General features: G+C 39.7%; 1 protein-coding gene across 1 annotated transcript in view; it reads left to right on the plus strand.

Moving 5' to 3' along the window:
* CNTNAP5 (contactin associated protein like 5) overlaps nt 1-15,963 on the plus strand; it is a 279,536-nt gene that overhangs the window by 125,189 nt on the left and 138,384 nt on the right. Inside the window, exons 4-7 of the mRNA XM_018072602.1 lie at nt 1,506-1,653; nt 9,312-9,515; nt 11,638-11,822; nt 15,444-15,587. Coding sequence (XP_017928091.1) covers nt 1,506-1,653; nt 9,312-9,515; nt 11,638-11,822; nt 15,444-15,587 — 681 coding nt within the window. The remainder of the gene's footprint in view (nt 1-1,505; nt 1,654-9,311; nt 9,516-11,637; nt 11,823-15,443; nt 15,588-15,963) is intronic.

The raw sequence follows: 15,963 nt of genomic DNA on the forward strand, positions 1-15,963 counted from the left end.
AATAACAGCAATGAAATGCAAAGAATGTTTTAGGAAGTGAGATGTATACAGTCTTTTGCATATATTCATGACTGGGTGGAAAATAAGGCTTCTTGTATGTATAAGAGAATTTTCCCAGATTACAGGTTTTAAGCTGAAATGAAATAAATATGGTATGGTTTTGAAGGATTGTGCCTTAGAAATGTTCCAGGATATTTTTTTATCGAATATATATATATATGATAATGTTCTAATAAAACAATTGAATGCTGGTTTTATTAAAAAAGGAATACGCTGAATTTGAAGTTTTACACCATCTGTAATACACATTTGGAAAAAGGTTAGAATGCTTTCATTTGAGTAAATATTTAAACAGTTGGGAATTAGTCCTTTTATTTCTGAGTGGAGATGAAACCCCTAAGGTCTTTAACTCATCCTTCAGCCATCAGAAATGAATTGTAGGTCTTCTTTAATGGGTTTATTCCAATTTTTGGTCACAGTTGCATTATGTAAGTGAATGGTGCCAGTTTTTGAACTGCAGAAACATTTAAAACTGGTACAACTTTTTGTGATGAAATTTTATACTTACAAAGCAAAGGACCTCTTTTACAAATATAGCTCTCCTGTGAGATTATTTTTTTTGTAAATTCTGTCTTTGTTTTTCATGTTTTGCAAAATTTCAGTCCTAACTGAGTTACTCAAATGTTCTGAAGGTTGCAGGAAGTCTATTATATTCCTGGGCCAATATTAGAGAGTAAGGGTGTAAAGGTGAACTGAAAATTATTCAGGCAGGAATACAGCTTGGATGTTTGTCTTAAGGCTTGTCTTTGCAATCCCTTGGTTATTCTTCATCCATGAGAGAATTTACTCTTGTTAAGTGATAATTCTAAATAGGGTCATTAATTTTGACTTGCAGTTGCAGGCAACTAATCAAATAGGTAAGTAAAAAAGTTGAATGACTATTGTTGGAAGCTTTAACTCTCTCAGGTACAAACACAGTCAAATGTACTGACTCAGGCTTTCATTTCTTCCTGTGTCTTGCTTGAGTTTTCTGTTGAATATCTATATATACACAGTTCTGTTCATCTTCCCAGGCTGTGGACAACCTCAGTGGCTTGTGACCATCATTTGCTATCCACGAAGGCACCAAAGGCTAAATCTGGCCTTGTCCTTCACTGTGCTGAGGGGACTCTGGGTATTTATAATGGAGTATTATAATGTACAGGGATATCCTGGGCTGGAATAAATCGTGCAGCACCTTCTGTAGCATCCCCATCTACAGCCTGCTTTTGTAACTCCCTGTATACATCCCCCTACTGTGCTGAGGTGCTCTGCATGCTGCTGTCTCCCTCCCTCCATAAGAGATGCAGCAATTAGAAGAAAACTTGACAATCAATTTAAATAATTTTGAGTAATTAGTGAGACTGAGAGGTGAGAAGAGGGGTGGCAGCTCACAGGCTTCAATTCAGAGTGCTGCATTCACTTCTCATTGCTAAATGTCTCACCAAGGCTCTCTGTCCTTCCAGGTTTTCACAGGGAACAGCAACGCTGACAGTGTGGTTCACCACAAGCTGCTGCACTCCATGAAAGCTCGCTTCCTGCGCTTCGTCCCTCTGAAGTGGAATGTTGGTGGGCAGATAGGGCTGAGAGTTGAGGCATTCGGCTGCTCCTATAGTAAGTGGCTACATCTTAACCCACATTTTCTCAAAGAGCTTTTTGTTGATGCTGGTAGTGCTGTTGAAAGAGTGCAGTACAATTTTTATGAGTTAGAATGTAATGTGAAATGCATTTGACATCATTAATTTTTTCAGTAGTTGTTCTTGCCTTTCTGCTCCGGGATGTGCAGGCCCATCAAGCTCAGCTGCTGAAGCTTTCTCAGAGCTGAGCCCACCACAGAGCAATTTGCTGCTTCTTGCAAGTGCAAGGCAGTCAGATGCTGCAAAACCTCCCACCCCACTGGAGGACACAAAGCTAATTGGGATCTTTGTAGGGCTATATTTGTTTAAACTATTCAGTTTTGTTTTTAAGGCACGTTAACTAGTTGTTGAGGGAAGTGCTGTGGATTGTGAAGCTAATACTTGTATTTGAGGCTGATGATTTCATAGCTCCAGAGTGCAGAGAAATCTGCTGCTGCTCTAACTGCCTTTGCATGAGTACTTTCTTTGGCCACCATGTGATGATGATCCTTTAAGACATGGTCTGTAGTGCTTTGTCACATGGGCTCTGGAGCAGCCTATAAATGTGTCTGCCGTGGGGCATTTTGGCAACATGTCTTGGTATAGTGCTTCAGATGTATGACCTGTCACCATGGAATAGTGTGAATGTAAAGAAAAAGAAAGCAAAACAGAAGTTCACACATGAGGAAACACAAGTCCAGTTGGTATTTATTTCTCAGGTGACTCTAGTTTTATTTGTGAAATGGTCAAATGTGACTTGAGACACTGCTAGAGACAGGTGAGATATTGCTGGGGGAGAGTTCAGAGAATTAACAGCGTTTTACCAGTAATTTCACTGTGGTGTGGCACAAGTCACCATCATTTGACACTATTGTACTGGTGCCCCTCCTCATTTAGCTTAGTCCTTATCTGTTCTTGCCAGGTGCAGAGAGAGGTTGTGAGAGAATAAGCATAAACATATTTGGGAGACAAATTCATCTGAGCAGAATCAAAGAGAAAAGTTTGTTAAACTTTTTGATTCACGATACCACCTAAGGAGTCCCTCTGCTGTGCCTTTTGCAACCAGACCTGTCTATCTCATATTGGCATTTTTAGCCACCAGCGCACTTGTAGCAAATGTGGGTAAAGCCCTTCCCAAGCCTTTGTTCGCAAAGCCTAGCCATGAATGAATGAACATGATCCCACTGAACAGAGACACAGCTCCAGGACTCTTAGTGGCCTCATCACTGCACTCAGATCTTAGGACTGATTCACAGGGTTTCACAGGAAGATCCTTGTTATGGTCTGTGTGTAGGTCTGTAAGATCCATTCGGCCTCTTTTAAATGCTGCTTCTCCACTTACTTTGATGCTCAGGCACTGGAGGCTATCATTTAAGTACAGACCTGGTCTAGATGCTTTGTCATTAGGGCAAGAGACTTTTTCCAGGTGAACCAGTGAATATGTGAACTGAAACCTATAATTCAAAATCAACTGCCCTTGATGACAATTTCAAAGCTGCCATCTAATCTCTTTTCAAGAGCTTTCTTCTGTTAATGATACCCAAATCTCTGCAGTTAAGAGTATAGCCCAAACAGACCAGGAACAAATAGAACTTGAACTGCAAGTTGAAACTTTTGTGGCTGAATTCGTTCTGGTGTTAGTCCATGTGATATACTACAGGAGCACTACTTTCATGTCGCATCAGTTGTATTTTATATGATACAAAGTAGATTTCAGAGTCACTCATAGGCTGAATTACCTTGTGCTATCATCTAAGTTTTATCTTTGTCCTGTACCCTGCAGTTACAGGAAATAAAAGTGCTTGTGCAGAATTAAGGTATGAGATTAAAGAAAAGAAATAAAGGGCTTCATAAAAGTTTTACAGAGTGTTGCAATATTTATTCCATTTATATAAATGTGCCATTCAAATTTCTCTCTGGCAAATTGCATAGGACAAGCAATACCTGTTTCACAAGATTTGCTTTCACCATCTTGGCTATTTCTAACCCAGACACTACTGCACTGTACAAAAGATGTTTGGTCATTTATAAAATGTCAACTTTAGTGTTATAATGACAGAATATCTGCTCCTGAGCTGCACTTACGTAACTGCATTTTGTAATGTACTGTTGATAGCACACAGACTCATTCACCATGTTCAATTCTAGCACAAGAAATATATTAATAATCTTAAAAAAAGTTTTTAAAAATTACAAAACCCAAATTACTAGAGACAGGCTGTTGAACAAGCCAGGAAGGAAACTGAGCTTAAAGAACTATCCTGAATGTGCACAATCTTCATGCAAGTGTCTGTATGTATATGAAAGAAGGTCCATCTGTAAGAGCCTAATTCCCAGTCATGCCCAATTCTCTTTGAGCTGTTGGAATGACTTAAAGGCTTTTATAGGTAAAAAAACACTGAGTATTTGATTGTAAGTCCACTGAAGTTGAAGGAAGGATTTACCACAGCATTTTAGTTTTGGATGCAGTCTTAAAGTGTGAGGTAAAAATGAGAATATGTTCATGGAGAACACGTGAATAAAATTTTTCACAAATGTACGTGTGTGATTGTGGGGTCATTTCTGCCTCTAAGTCTGGTTGTAGAAGCAAAGTGAAATTCAGATGATGCTGGACTACCTACTGTCCATTCCACCTTACAAGCAAAAGTTGCCTCTGAAACACAACACTCAGTCTGAAAACAAAGTTGTTTTTTATTGATATCTGGGGCAGAAAACTGCAGAAATAGTTTTCATTTACAGGTGAGCTGAAAATCATTTTTGTGTGAATGGCAGCATTCATTGGTTGGCTGTAACAGAAGTCTGGGGACATGGGCAGATTAGACTATGTGAATGTCTTGTGGTGCTGCACATCTGCTAAACCCTGAAACTACATCCAAACATGCAGCTGAGCACCTGGCTGTGATACACCAGGGTGTGCAAAATAGTATGTGGTTCCTTGGGTGGTCTCTGCTCGCATCAGCTCCTTTTTGACCTTGCATATTTGAGTAGATGCTGACAGCTGTAGGAGAGTTTTGTGGCTTCACTGCTGCTTTTTAGGTGAATGTGACAGTGTTGTGGCATCTGAAGGCTCTGTTATCTGTGTTTTCTGTGTGTGACTGCCCTCTGCTCAGGAAGTCCCAGGAACACAATCTTGTCCTAATTTTTGCAAATGCAGCTCTCAGTGATGACTGTTTTGTAGGGGGCATGTGGAAGGCATCAGGTCTTGTAGGTCACCAAATGTTCTGCCAGGACACAGCAACAAAATAAACTGAGGAATCATGCTATGTGCATTAGATGCCAAAGTGGCTAACTTAACATGTGATGGCACTTGCCATTGCTTATTGCTCCTGTTGCTCGTGCTAGAAACAATTTACTATGAATTCATTCTCAAAACCTCCCTGTCAAACAACAAGCTTTGTTGCTTTATTTTTTTTCTTTTAACCTTTTCCCTTTTTCTTTTCACTCTTTAATTGGGTGCCAATTGACATTGTTTATTTGGCATACAAAACATGTTTTTAACAGTAAAGTTATCTCAGACTGTAATTATGCCTGATTCTATCCTATACAGATCAAAGTTCCTGTGAGTAAAGCTCTCCAAGACCCTCATATAAGCTGGAATTCACAGATAATATGTGCTAATTGTTGTACACTTTCTTACAGAGAAAGCATATGTTTAAATGAACATTAACTACATTTATTAAAAATTCCTGTAAAGATTCCATCTTGCATCCTCAAAATAGGTACTGAAATAGGAAGATGACCTTGATCTGAAAACATATCGATGTTTCTTGTTCAGAAAAGGATTTATGATGAATTAAATGGAAAGTTCCATGCAGAAGTGTGTGTAAGCTGTCCCTTTGCAGTAGTTGGTTCAACAGTGTGATTGTAACAGATAAGCAGAGCTGCAGCAGAGGATGTGCTCAGACAAATGGCAAACCAATTGCTTTTGATGCTGGAGGTGGCAAGGGGTGACAAGTATAACTTTATACTTGGGAAAAGTCTTGTTAGCTTAGCACAGGAAAAAAAATCTGCTGACACAATTGCTTTTATAGAATAAGATATATAGCTGCATTGAAGATGCTGATCATATTCTATAACTGGTTAACAGCATCAGCAGAATTGGGTGTATGTTCACTTAATAGACTGGGATACTACAGGAGAAAGAAACAATGATAGGCTGTGAGACGGTGTCTTTTGCTTTTGAGAGCAAAGTTCTTCATTTGCCGTTCAGGACTCTGATTTCTCATATTTTGCTGTCATTGCTTTAGGGAATATGATCTGATATTGTGCTTTTTGATAAAATGGCATTTTTACTGGATCTGTTTTCTTTCTCTTTTTCTTCTTCTTTTTTTTTCCCCACCTTCTTCCATTCTCTCCTTTGTCTTCCTATGAGATGGAAAAGAACTCATTGCGGAGAACTGCTTAACATCTCATTGTCATTGACAAGTAGTGTTTGTAATCAAATGCATAAGGTAAATACCCAAACAATTGCTTACCAAGAAGCATAGATCTGTGATAGGGATAAAGCTGCATAGCAGAGCAGTCACCTCTGAAGTGCGTGTTCCATGTTCATCCCTTGGGTTGCATGTCTGAGAGGGATTTGGAGAGGGAGGTAGAGATTGCTTTGGGGTCACTCAAGCCAGTAAGCCATGACCGGCCAGAGGAGACATCTGTTCAGACCAGGAGCAGTCCTTTTCCCTTCTGCCAGAAGTTAAATCAGCGGTGGAAGTGCAAGACCAAAAATTCTTATCTCGCATGGCAACTGTTCCTAAAGTTATTCCTGTTGTAGAATATCTTTGCTACGTAAGTGTTCACATTTTCCAAAATCACTAAGAGGACTGTCTCTTTTAGTATGAATGACCTCTCTGCTGGGAGCAGACTGCTGCACAAGTAAACTCTATGCTCTCATATTGCTCCCAGCCTGTCAACAGCCTTGTTGATGAGGACAGTGTAGAAAAGACCCAGACTGAGTAAAATCTGTCTTCAGGGAGCTTAAGTAAGCCAGCAGGCAGTGCAGAATGAAATCACATGTTGTGTTTTAGTTTGTTATTACTACAGTCTTTCTGAAAATTGAAACATTTCTGATCCTCATTTTCTTGCTGCAAGTGGATTATGGACATACATGGACTAAATAAACACTAAGTAAACACTAAGCAGGTTTTCTGGAGTGGCTGGTTTTAACAAGAAGTCAAAGATTTGTTGTCATGTAGACTGCCACTAACGACTTTTCCCTGCAGGATTAGCATTTATCTGACATCTTTAGCATTTATCTGACATCTTCCCATTCAGGGCTATTTATTGGTCAGGGTGCTCACAACAGATAATTAGTGGAGGAGAACTTTTCAGAAGCAGGTTTTCCTTTGTGTTATACCCTGTAAATGTCAGTAGTAGAGCTCTTCAAGAAATCATATTATTCTGTGCCTTAGTGGAGAGTTAAGAACACGGACTGAACTGTGTGAATTGAGACTGGTCGAAGTCTTGGATCTTAAGAAGAAGAAATAAGGGCTGTTCTTAGGGCAACATTGAATCAGTGCACCCTTACTCTTACAGTATCTTTGTTTTTGAGAGATGGGAGGAAAATCAACTTTTAACTGCAAAATGCTCTGGAAATCAAAGACTGTAAATTCTTTATAAGCTATTTCCTAACTCCTGCCTGTGTTAAGATGGAACCATTTTTATAGTACACTTGTGATTTACTTTAAACAAATTGAAGCATTTAATGTACTTAGGGGAAATTCATAAAAAACTAAACTAAAAATTTAATTACCGTTATAGAAACTGGCATTCAAGGTGTCAATAGAGAGAAATCAGAAATTCTGAAGGAGCAGTTTCTGAACACCTAATTCAGAAGTTAAAAACAATAAAAGCAGATGGTATGAATATTCATGATACTTCCTAAACTAGAAACTGTTCCACAAATTATGCTAAACAGCATGTTACAATTCTACCATCACAGATAAGAAATTGGTCTTAGTTTATTCTGGAGTGAACTTTCTACAGGATTTAGTTTCTTTGTAGTTTTATTCTCGTAAAAAATAATCAGTTGCCTTCTGATTTGGAATGAAGTCAGTTTTGGAGTCACAGAATTTTGCATCAAATTTAAATGTTGAGCTCCCTGCAATGTTTGTAAGTGTGCCATCAAACTTCTGTACAAACTGTCATACTGACAGGCAGAAGTTTTTGATGGTAGTTTCCATGGTAACAAATCATTAACAGGTGTTTTATTTTTTGAGCTTATAATAGTTTTTAATTGCAAACCTCTTTAAATTTTGGTCCAGTTAAAAAAAAAAAAGGGGAAAAAAAAGTGTGACCCCACCCCCCGGTCCTATTATTTCTGTTTTGTAAGAGGAGAAGATAAAACTACTGTTAATGCCTAAAAGGACAGAAGAACTCTCAAGGGAGATTAGGTGACTTAAATCACTGACTTTAATCACAATACAGTTGCTGAATGGAATCCTTGATTGTATGGACCTTTCAGTTATTTTTCAGAAGGAAGTGGAAAACTCATAGTTTTGGGTTATCATTAAAACATGTGGTTTGCAAAAAAAAGGTAGTCTATGCTCTTTCTTCTTGGATACTAGGAAGGTATTATTTGTCTTTGTGCATGTATCCCAGCAGTTATGTGGCTTAGTAAACCTCTGGTCAGATTTTTCATTGTCTGGCATTATTAATTTTTAATATTTTTCTTAACAACAGGAAATACCAATTGACAAAGTTATCATTTACAAGTAGGTATTTTATGTGTCAAACTGCCGTTGGATAGAAATTGGAATGGAATTTATGTATGTCAGATGTTTGTATACAACCTATTAATTAAAAGTATTTAAAGGTACCTAAAATGTTCTGGTTATATATACACATATATATCTTAGAAATTTATTAAAAAATACATTTTGCTTAAAAGACCACTTTATAAAGTGAAGAGAGTACTGCCGGCTACTGCTGCCAAAGAAAATATTAATTGCAATTGAGGAATTGAAGGTTTGTTTCCTACCACAGTGATTGGGTTTTTAGAGGCTGAGAGAAGGGGAAAATATGTTTCTAATGTGATTTTCAAAGGTGTATAATCAGTTTAGATGCCCACTTCCCATGAAATCCTTTCAAAAGCTTTTGAATTGATATTTGACTATTCCTGCCAGCCTACTCAATTTGCATGCAGAAACATGGTTGATAAATGCCCATCACAAGCAAGCAGCCAACCTTCAGAGGCTAAGATAATGCTTATTTGAGTGCAGAGATGGGTGCAGTCATGGCTGACATGCAGGACCAGATCAACAGACACTTGTGAAGCTACGAAAGTGGAGTGAGTACTGAAGTGTTTAAACTAATGAATAACATTCTGAATGTAGTTGACATGAACAGCAAACGTGGCAAGGAATGCTCTCAAAATCTGAATATGATGGAAGGCACCTCTTATGTTCCAAAAAGTTAAATGAGACAGAAGTCTTGCATGCGGAAGGCAAACACAGAGGAGTTCTGGTTTTATCCTAGTGTTCCCTTTCCCCAGAGAGAGGGAGAGGACTGGAAATGGATGAGCTGTGGTTGCCCAAATAACTCATATGTCCTGTGGATAAATGCTTATGACAATACCTGGCTCCAAGGCGTCTTTGAAAGATTCTGAAAAAAATACAGTCCCTCTCCTGATGCTGCCCCTCCTTGTCATTTTCTTTCTTCCAGAGTCAGATATTGCAGACTTCGATGGCAGAAGTTCACTTCTCTACAGGTTCAATCAGAAGCTTATGAGCACATTCAAAGATGTGGTTTCCTTGAAGTTCAAGAGCATGCAGGGGGATGGAGTCTTATTCCATGGAGAAGGACAGCGTGGAGACTACATTACCTTGGAACTTCAGAAAGGGAAGCTCTCCTTGCACATCAACCTGGGTAAGGGTAATTAGGGTTATTGGTTTGCATGTTACTGAACAAGGACTGTCTTGGTTTGTTTTTATAAATCTATTGTTTCTGTTAGACAGTATCTGTAAGCTCTAGCTGACATCAACATAACATGCTACATGCCTTAGACAGCTCATGGCTAAAATAGCGCTTGGAAAAGTTGAGAGAGGAAGCAAAAGAGAATAGATTTGACTGATGTCATGCAGGACATGGTAGCTGAACCAAGAAGGTACCTTGGCTCTTCTGACTAGTGCTGACCAAGGCTGAACTGCTCAGTGACTACTTTTGACCTTTGCTGATGCTTTCAGGCAGCGATTTAAAACAAAAAACAACAAAAAAACCCATGAAAAGTTCTGATTCTTTCCCTACCTCCTTTTTTCGGTTGTTGTTGTTTTGTTGGTTTTTTTTTTTTTTGGGGGGGGGGGTGTATTATTTTTATGAATAGCATTCCCAGGAAGTTTGATTTGGAGCACAAAAGGTTTATTTTTGGTTTGTGTCTAATTTTTTTCCATTCACTCATTGATTCAGAACTGAGCTGAGAATACAGAATTTTAATGAAAACATTCTGGTTGAAAGATTGTGCACACTGTTACAACTTTCCTTCCTGAAAACTATGAATAGCTGTAAGGCCATCACCGTATGATCATGTTGGATAAGAGTGACAGATGAAAGGCTGGCTTAATTTCTCCCTGTAAAAGGATGCTTGATTTTTTTCCTGATTAATACACTAAAGCACTTCGATAGTGGCAGGAGCTACTGCAGTAGGAATTATCATACTCCCTCTCCCAGCCTTCTTGCAGAATCTTCACAAGCTTCATCTGTGGGTGACCCGTGGCACTGGCCTCAGCAGTCTCTAATGACTCATATTTCTCATAGTGAGGGGTTTGAGTTAGGCACTTTTCCCCTTGTGCTTAATTATGTTTGTTTTAAAAGTCAGTAACGATTTTCCACAGCTGTTGGACTTTATTTTAACATAAGCTCATTAATTGTTTAGTCTCCAATTTGTGTTTTCTTTCTTTTTTTTTTTTTCATCAAAGAGTAGAAATGATAATGCAGCATTTTTTTGATTTGGGATTTGAATGTTATGTGGACCAAGTAGCTGCAACCTGAACCTCTGAATGTGGGAATCTTTGAGTCTATTGATTTGTTCTCCTCTTACAAATGTTTCATATTAGGATAAGAATATAGTACTCTTAATTATATTATGTAACTTCTTCCAAGGAGAAACTGTTATGAATACGTATTCAGAGATGAGTTGTTTTTTTTTTTTCTTCACCCGTAGCCCCAAATATACAGTTTTAGCCATTTTAAGTTCTCTGTGTGCATTCATATGTCATGAGCAAGGGTTTTGATATCTGCCCTTGAATCTTCTTGCAGCTTGCCTGGCAGTGTTGGAGCATGTATTCTCTCCATTCTGCCGGAATATCAAAAAGGATACATACTCCCTTTCAATGAGAGGCTCTGAAGTGTTCAGATGTGTAGCCAGCTGGAAAACACAAGAGTGCTTGAAATTATTGAGTTAAAGCTTAAATATTTTTATGATTCTTGATCTATACTTTTGGAGATCTGGGCCAGGTTTAAGAACGTTTTTGAACTGAACAAAACACTTTGCACTCTTTCTGCCTCACTGACTTGTGCCTTTCTTTTTTTCTGTGAAAATGGACAGGTGCAATTTTCTTGTTAAAATACAGAAAGCACATAGTTGACAGTCAAGTGGCAGGAGTGGTCTGTTAATGTGACTAGGCAGGAGATTTTGGTGCTGTGTGAAGGAAGCTCTTAAACCACAGGGGCCTCAAATACATGGCAGAACCAAGAGTACAAGGCAGAGCAGTTATCCCACATGCGGCAATGTGTGGGTGCAGCATCCCTACCACCTCCTGGTTCACCACAGGGATTTCAAGGCAAAAAAAATGTGTGCCTGTGGGCATACACACATATATGTGAATAAGAGGCCCAAAGAATCTAAGGCAATCTTTGGAAAGGGCTGTTTCCAATGGGCAGAGCTCCAGTTTGCATCTGGGAGCTCTGCTGTTTTCTCCTCTTGAGTTCCCAGGCTTCAGTTAAAGGGCCTGGAGGTAACTCTGGTCTCTTCTGCCTGTCTATGCCACTCCAGGGGACTCCAACCTGCACTTCAGTAACAGCCACACATCTGTCACCCTGGGCAGCCTCCTGGATGACCAGCACTGGCACTCGGTTCTCATAGAACGCTTCAACAAACAAGTGAACTTCACAGTGGACAAGCACACCCAACATTTCCGAACGAAGGGGGATTCAGATCACTTGGATATTGATTATGAGGTGTGTGAAGCCCTTTAGGTTATAACCTGGGAAATGAGGTATGAATTTTGGTATAAAATGAATATGATGGAAAGCAACCACTCTATGAGCTGTTTCTTTCCAGCAAAGATCTTTATTTAATAGTTTCTTTCCAGAGAGAGTTCTTTCATACTTCAAAAGCATAAACTATGTCAGTGCAACTCTACATATGTCAGTCTCAGAAAATGACCAGTTTCTGTACAAATATGCATTGGATTATGCTTACACTTAGAAGTACAGAAGACTTTGAACTAAATGAAAAGTTATAGCCCAGGTTCTAGTCAAATCTTCAGGGAGCAACTGCCCTTTTCTGTAGGGAGAGGTGCTGTGTCATCGTCTCCAACACAATTTTGTTTGCACATTATGCGCCATTCCTGCATTTGATTGACATGACCATGGGGATACCAGCCCTGAGTTGTCCCTCTATCCAACCACAGCTTGGCTTGGATTACAGTGCTCCAAATAGAGATGAGCAGGTAAAAACCATTGTTTTCCCACTAGGAATGGAAGACCCTCAGAATGAAAGGGTGTTGTAGCTAGGTGGGAATCATTCTCTTCTCCCAGGTAACAAGCGACAGAATGAGAGGAAATTGCCTCAGTTGTGCCAGGGTCTGTTTAAATTTAATAGTAGGAAAAACTTACTTTCTGAAAGGGGATCAGACATTGGAATAGGCTGCCCAGGGAAGTGGTGGAATCATCCCCCCTGAAGTGTTCCAAAGGTATGTAGATGTGGCACTTGGGATATGGTTTAGTCATGAACACAGTGGTGCTGGATTGGACTTGATCTCAGAGGCTTTTTCCAGCCTTAGTGATTCTATGATTCTGTGACTTTCACAACAACTAGCTCTGGCCCAGGTCCCTTCACATCTGGGGATTTGCTGCAGAGCATCCTGATCTAGGGAGCCAGAGCAACTCAGCCAAGGAAGGACTGAGCAGAGGAAATATCCTGCCTGCCCACAAACCCCAAGGCTGCTGTGCTCCCCTTTGATGAGACCAAGGTGTGGCAGAGTGCAGTTTATATCACTCCAACAGTTCAGTGCTCATGCCTGACAGTTGTTAAAAAAAAACCCTTAAAAAAATTATATATCATCATATCTATATGCAAGGCAGTTCCTCATCCATTCCCCCCAACAATGTACACTTGTGTGCAAATTAAGCATGTTCATTTTTGTCCCCCTGTGCTTGTCTGCCAAGTCTCCATCACCCACAAGGCACAGGGTTGTGCTGACACAGTCAGAGCCATCACCCTGTCCAGATGTGTCGAGCTGGCACGGTTCATTGCTTAAGAGACCACAAGTTTCCCCTCTGCACTTCGAATTCTTTTCTCTGGGAAGAATCATTTCCCAGCACACCAAAGGGAAAAAAGCAGATGTCTTGGCAGCGGCAGGTGCCTGCTCTCTCCTTTCAACTTCCAGCTGAAATTCCCTTCTTTGCATTTCACAAAGCAGGATGGAGAGAATGGTACCTGTCCCATGGCACTGCTGTTCCAAATCATGAGCACATTTAATAGGGACAGCACATTTGAGCATTGGGATTCTGCAACAGCTTCAGACTGAACCATCAGGGGCCAAAGCTGTAACTGCTTTTAAGATGGGGTTGAGGAAAGCCAAATGATTGATTCATCAGCTTTCCTAATTTCAAACTAATAAAATTCCTTGCTTCCTGCTTGATTTTGATTAGGGGAAACTCAAGTTCCAATTTAATTTGTAGAATAATTTTTCCACATGTTCCAAAATAAGGAGCTTGATAGAAAAGTTCTTCAGCTGGTGTTAATCAGCATCACCACTGACCTCTGCAGCACTCAGACCTGGTCTCTGGTGCTTAGTTTTTCACAGTGTGTTTTTTCTCCATTTGCACTGGACAATCTTTCAGTCAAACATTACAGCAATACAGGCTACTGAAAGTTTATTTCAGCACACTTTAGGGATTAAAGGTCTTACTGAGGGTAGTAAAACCATTACTTTTGTAATTAAAATTATTACAAATCACAAAGGAAACTGTTTTCTTAATAATGCAGTGGTGTAATTGATATTGATTTTATTTCTGGTTTTGAAACTCCAGTACAGAGTCCCTAAGCAGGAAACTTTAAGAATAGAACATGAAAGAAGGAAAGTCTGCTGTTTTAGGAGGAACTAATGATTCTCACTGGAAAAAAAAATTGCTACCACAGAAGCCCTCATGCCAATAACAAACCTGCAAGTAGCAGTCTGTTCACTCTATTTCTCTGAAGTAATCAATTAATACAACTGAGGTGCAAGTTCATTAAGGACTTTTTTTCAAATAAGTGCTTTCAAGGCTACCAAGGGAAGTTTCATTTGCTTATGTATCCCAGCTTGTTATGTAGAGTGGAATGGAAAATAACACACAAATTTCCCTTTATTTCTGTAATAATGAACTGAAGTAAGGCATTAGGAGTTGTGACAGAGGAATAAGGTTGACCAGGTTCCAGCAGCTGTCAGCATGTAGAGCAGTGCCACACAGTGCCTGCCCTTGCTGCAGTGGATGCAGCAGGACTGCAGCACATCTTCTGTAAGTGCAGTGGCTGTAGGATCCTCACCTGCATTATCACACTCACAGTGCTGCTGGCTGTGATGGGAATAATGAATAAAACCCTAGTAGTACCACCAGTAAGGTTTTGCCAGAAAGGTCGGTAGAATTAATTAGAAATGAGCACTGACATTCGGAAAATGAAGGTAGGATTATCAGAATGTTTTTGGGTTCTGGGGTTTGGGAGCTGTTTTTATTTTTTTTCTTTTCTTTCTTTTCTTTGAATTCTAGGCAGTTATGCTGGATTTTGGAAGCTTTATTTTCTTAGGCTCTTTGTCCTCCCAGGGCTTTCAGCCCTCCAGTTGGGTGATGAGTCGTAGCCTGCACAGTACTAACATCTGCCAATACTTAGACAACAGCTCAGCAGAAGTTTTGTGCAAATGTGTAACCTGCAGAGCTTCTTCATGACGCTGCTCAGTCCCAAATGCCACATGTGACTATTGTAAAGGCCAAAGAACAATGAAATTTAGGGAAAATGAATGCAAGCTACAAATGGGATATTTTGTGTTTGTGATACTACCCTCCACTGGCTGAATTAAAAATTGTTCAGATGCATGACTGGTAGAAAGGGGTGAGCCCAGTTCTCAGGCAAATCCAGTGCTCTGTGGGCAGAGAGAATTTATTCCTCCATTGCTCAGGAGTTCCCTGGGCTGCAGCTGGTGTCATCCTTCAGGATGGTGGGGCTGTGATTTGGACACTGTGTGAACATTTCCTTGGGCATTGTGTGTTCCTGAGTGGGTAGCTGGTGACACCAGGTTGGTGTGTCAAGGCACTTCAGAGCTGTTTCAAGCTGGTGAGCTGTCTGCTGCAGAGGTGTTTCTCCAGTAGCTGTAATGCTATGGGGGCTGTGATTCCCTCTGTGGGGTGGCCAGGTCCTGCTTCATGCTCCCAAGTGCCTCTGTTGATGTGAATTTGTTCTTAGATAATATTCCAGCTGGATGCATGAAGTGGGGCTCTGCTGTCTTGGTTTTGGGATGATAATATAATATATATAAAAATATAAATATATATATATTATAATATTATAAATAATACTGTTCTTATTCTTTCCAAAAGCTCAGTTTTGGAGGTATTCCTGTACCGGGGAAACCAGGAACCTTTCAGAGGAAAAATTTCCACGGGTGCATTGAGAACCTTTATTACAATGGAGTCAATATAATTGACCTGGCAAAAAGGCGCAAACCTCAGATCTATACTGTGGTAAGAGGCAATACTGCATGCTTTCCTTCTTTGCTTCCATGCTGTTGGTGCTCTCTTGGTGCTACTGGCTGCACTGAATGATCAGAGTTCAGATTTAGATAGCTATGGGCATAATTAGCTTGTTAAAATGAGGATAACACCAGCCAGTGCCGACTCCTGTGGTGAGAGTTATTGAAAGACACATGTGGAAATTAATGCATTTCTCTGACTTTCCAGGTGTATTAGAAATTGCTTGGAGAAACTTTTTAATTAATTTTCCAAGATTAAAATGTATATTTTTGATGGCATGATAGAAATCATAGAGGTTTTTTTTTTGTTAACTCAGATCATTCTCTATCACTGTTGAATAGTACAGTAGTAGCAAAATTTTACTCTG

Source organism: Manacus vitellinus, unplaced genomic scaffold (genome assembly GCF_001715985.3).
Source record: "Manacus vitellinus isolate BGI_N305 unplaced genomic scaffold, ASM171598v3 scaffold_22_pilon, whole genome shotgun sequence".
Lineage (NCBI taxonomy): Eukaryota > Metazoa > Chordata > Aves > Passeriformes > Pipridae > Manacus > Manacus vitellinus.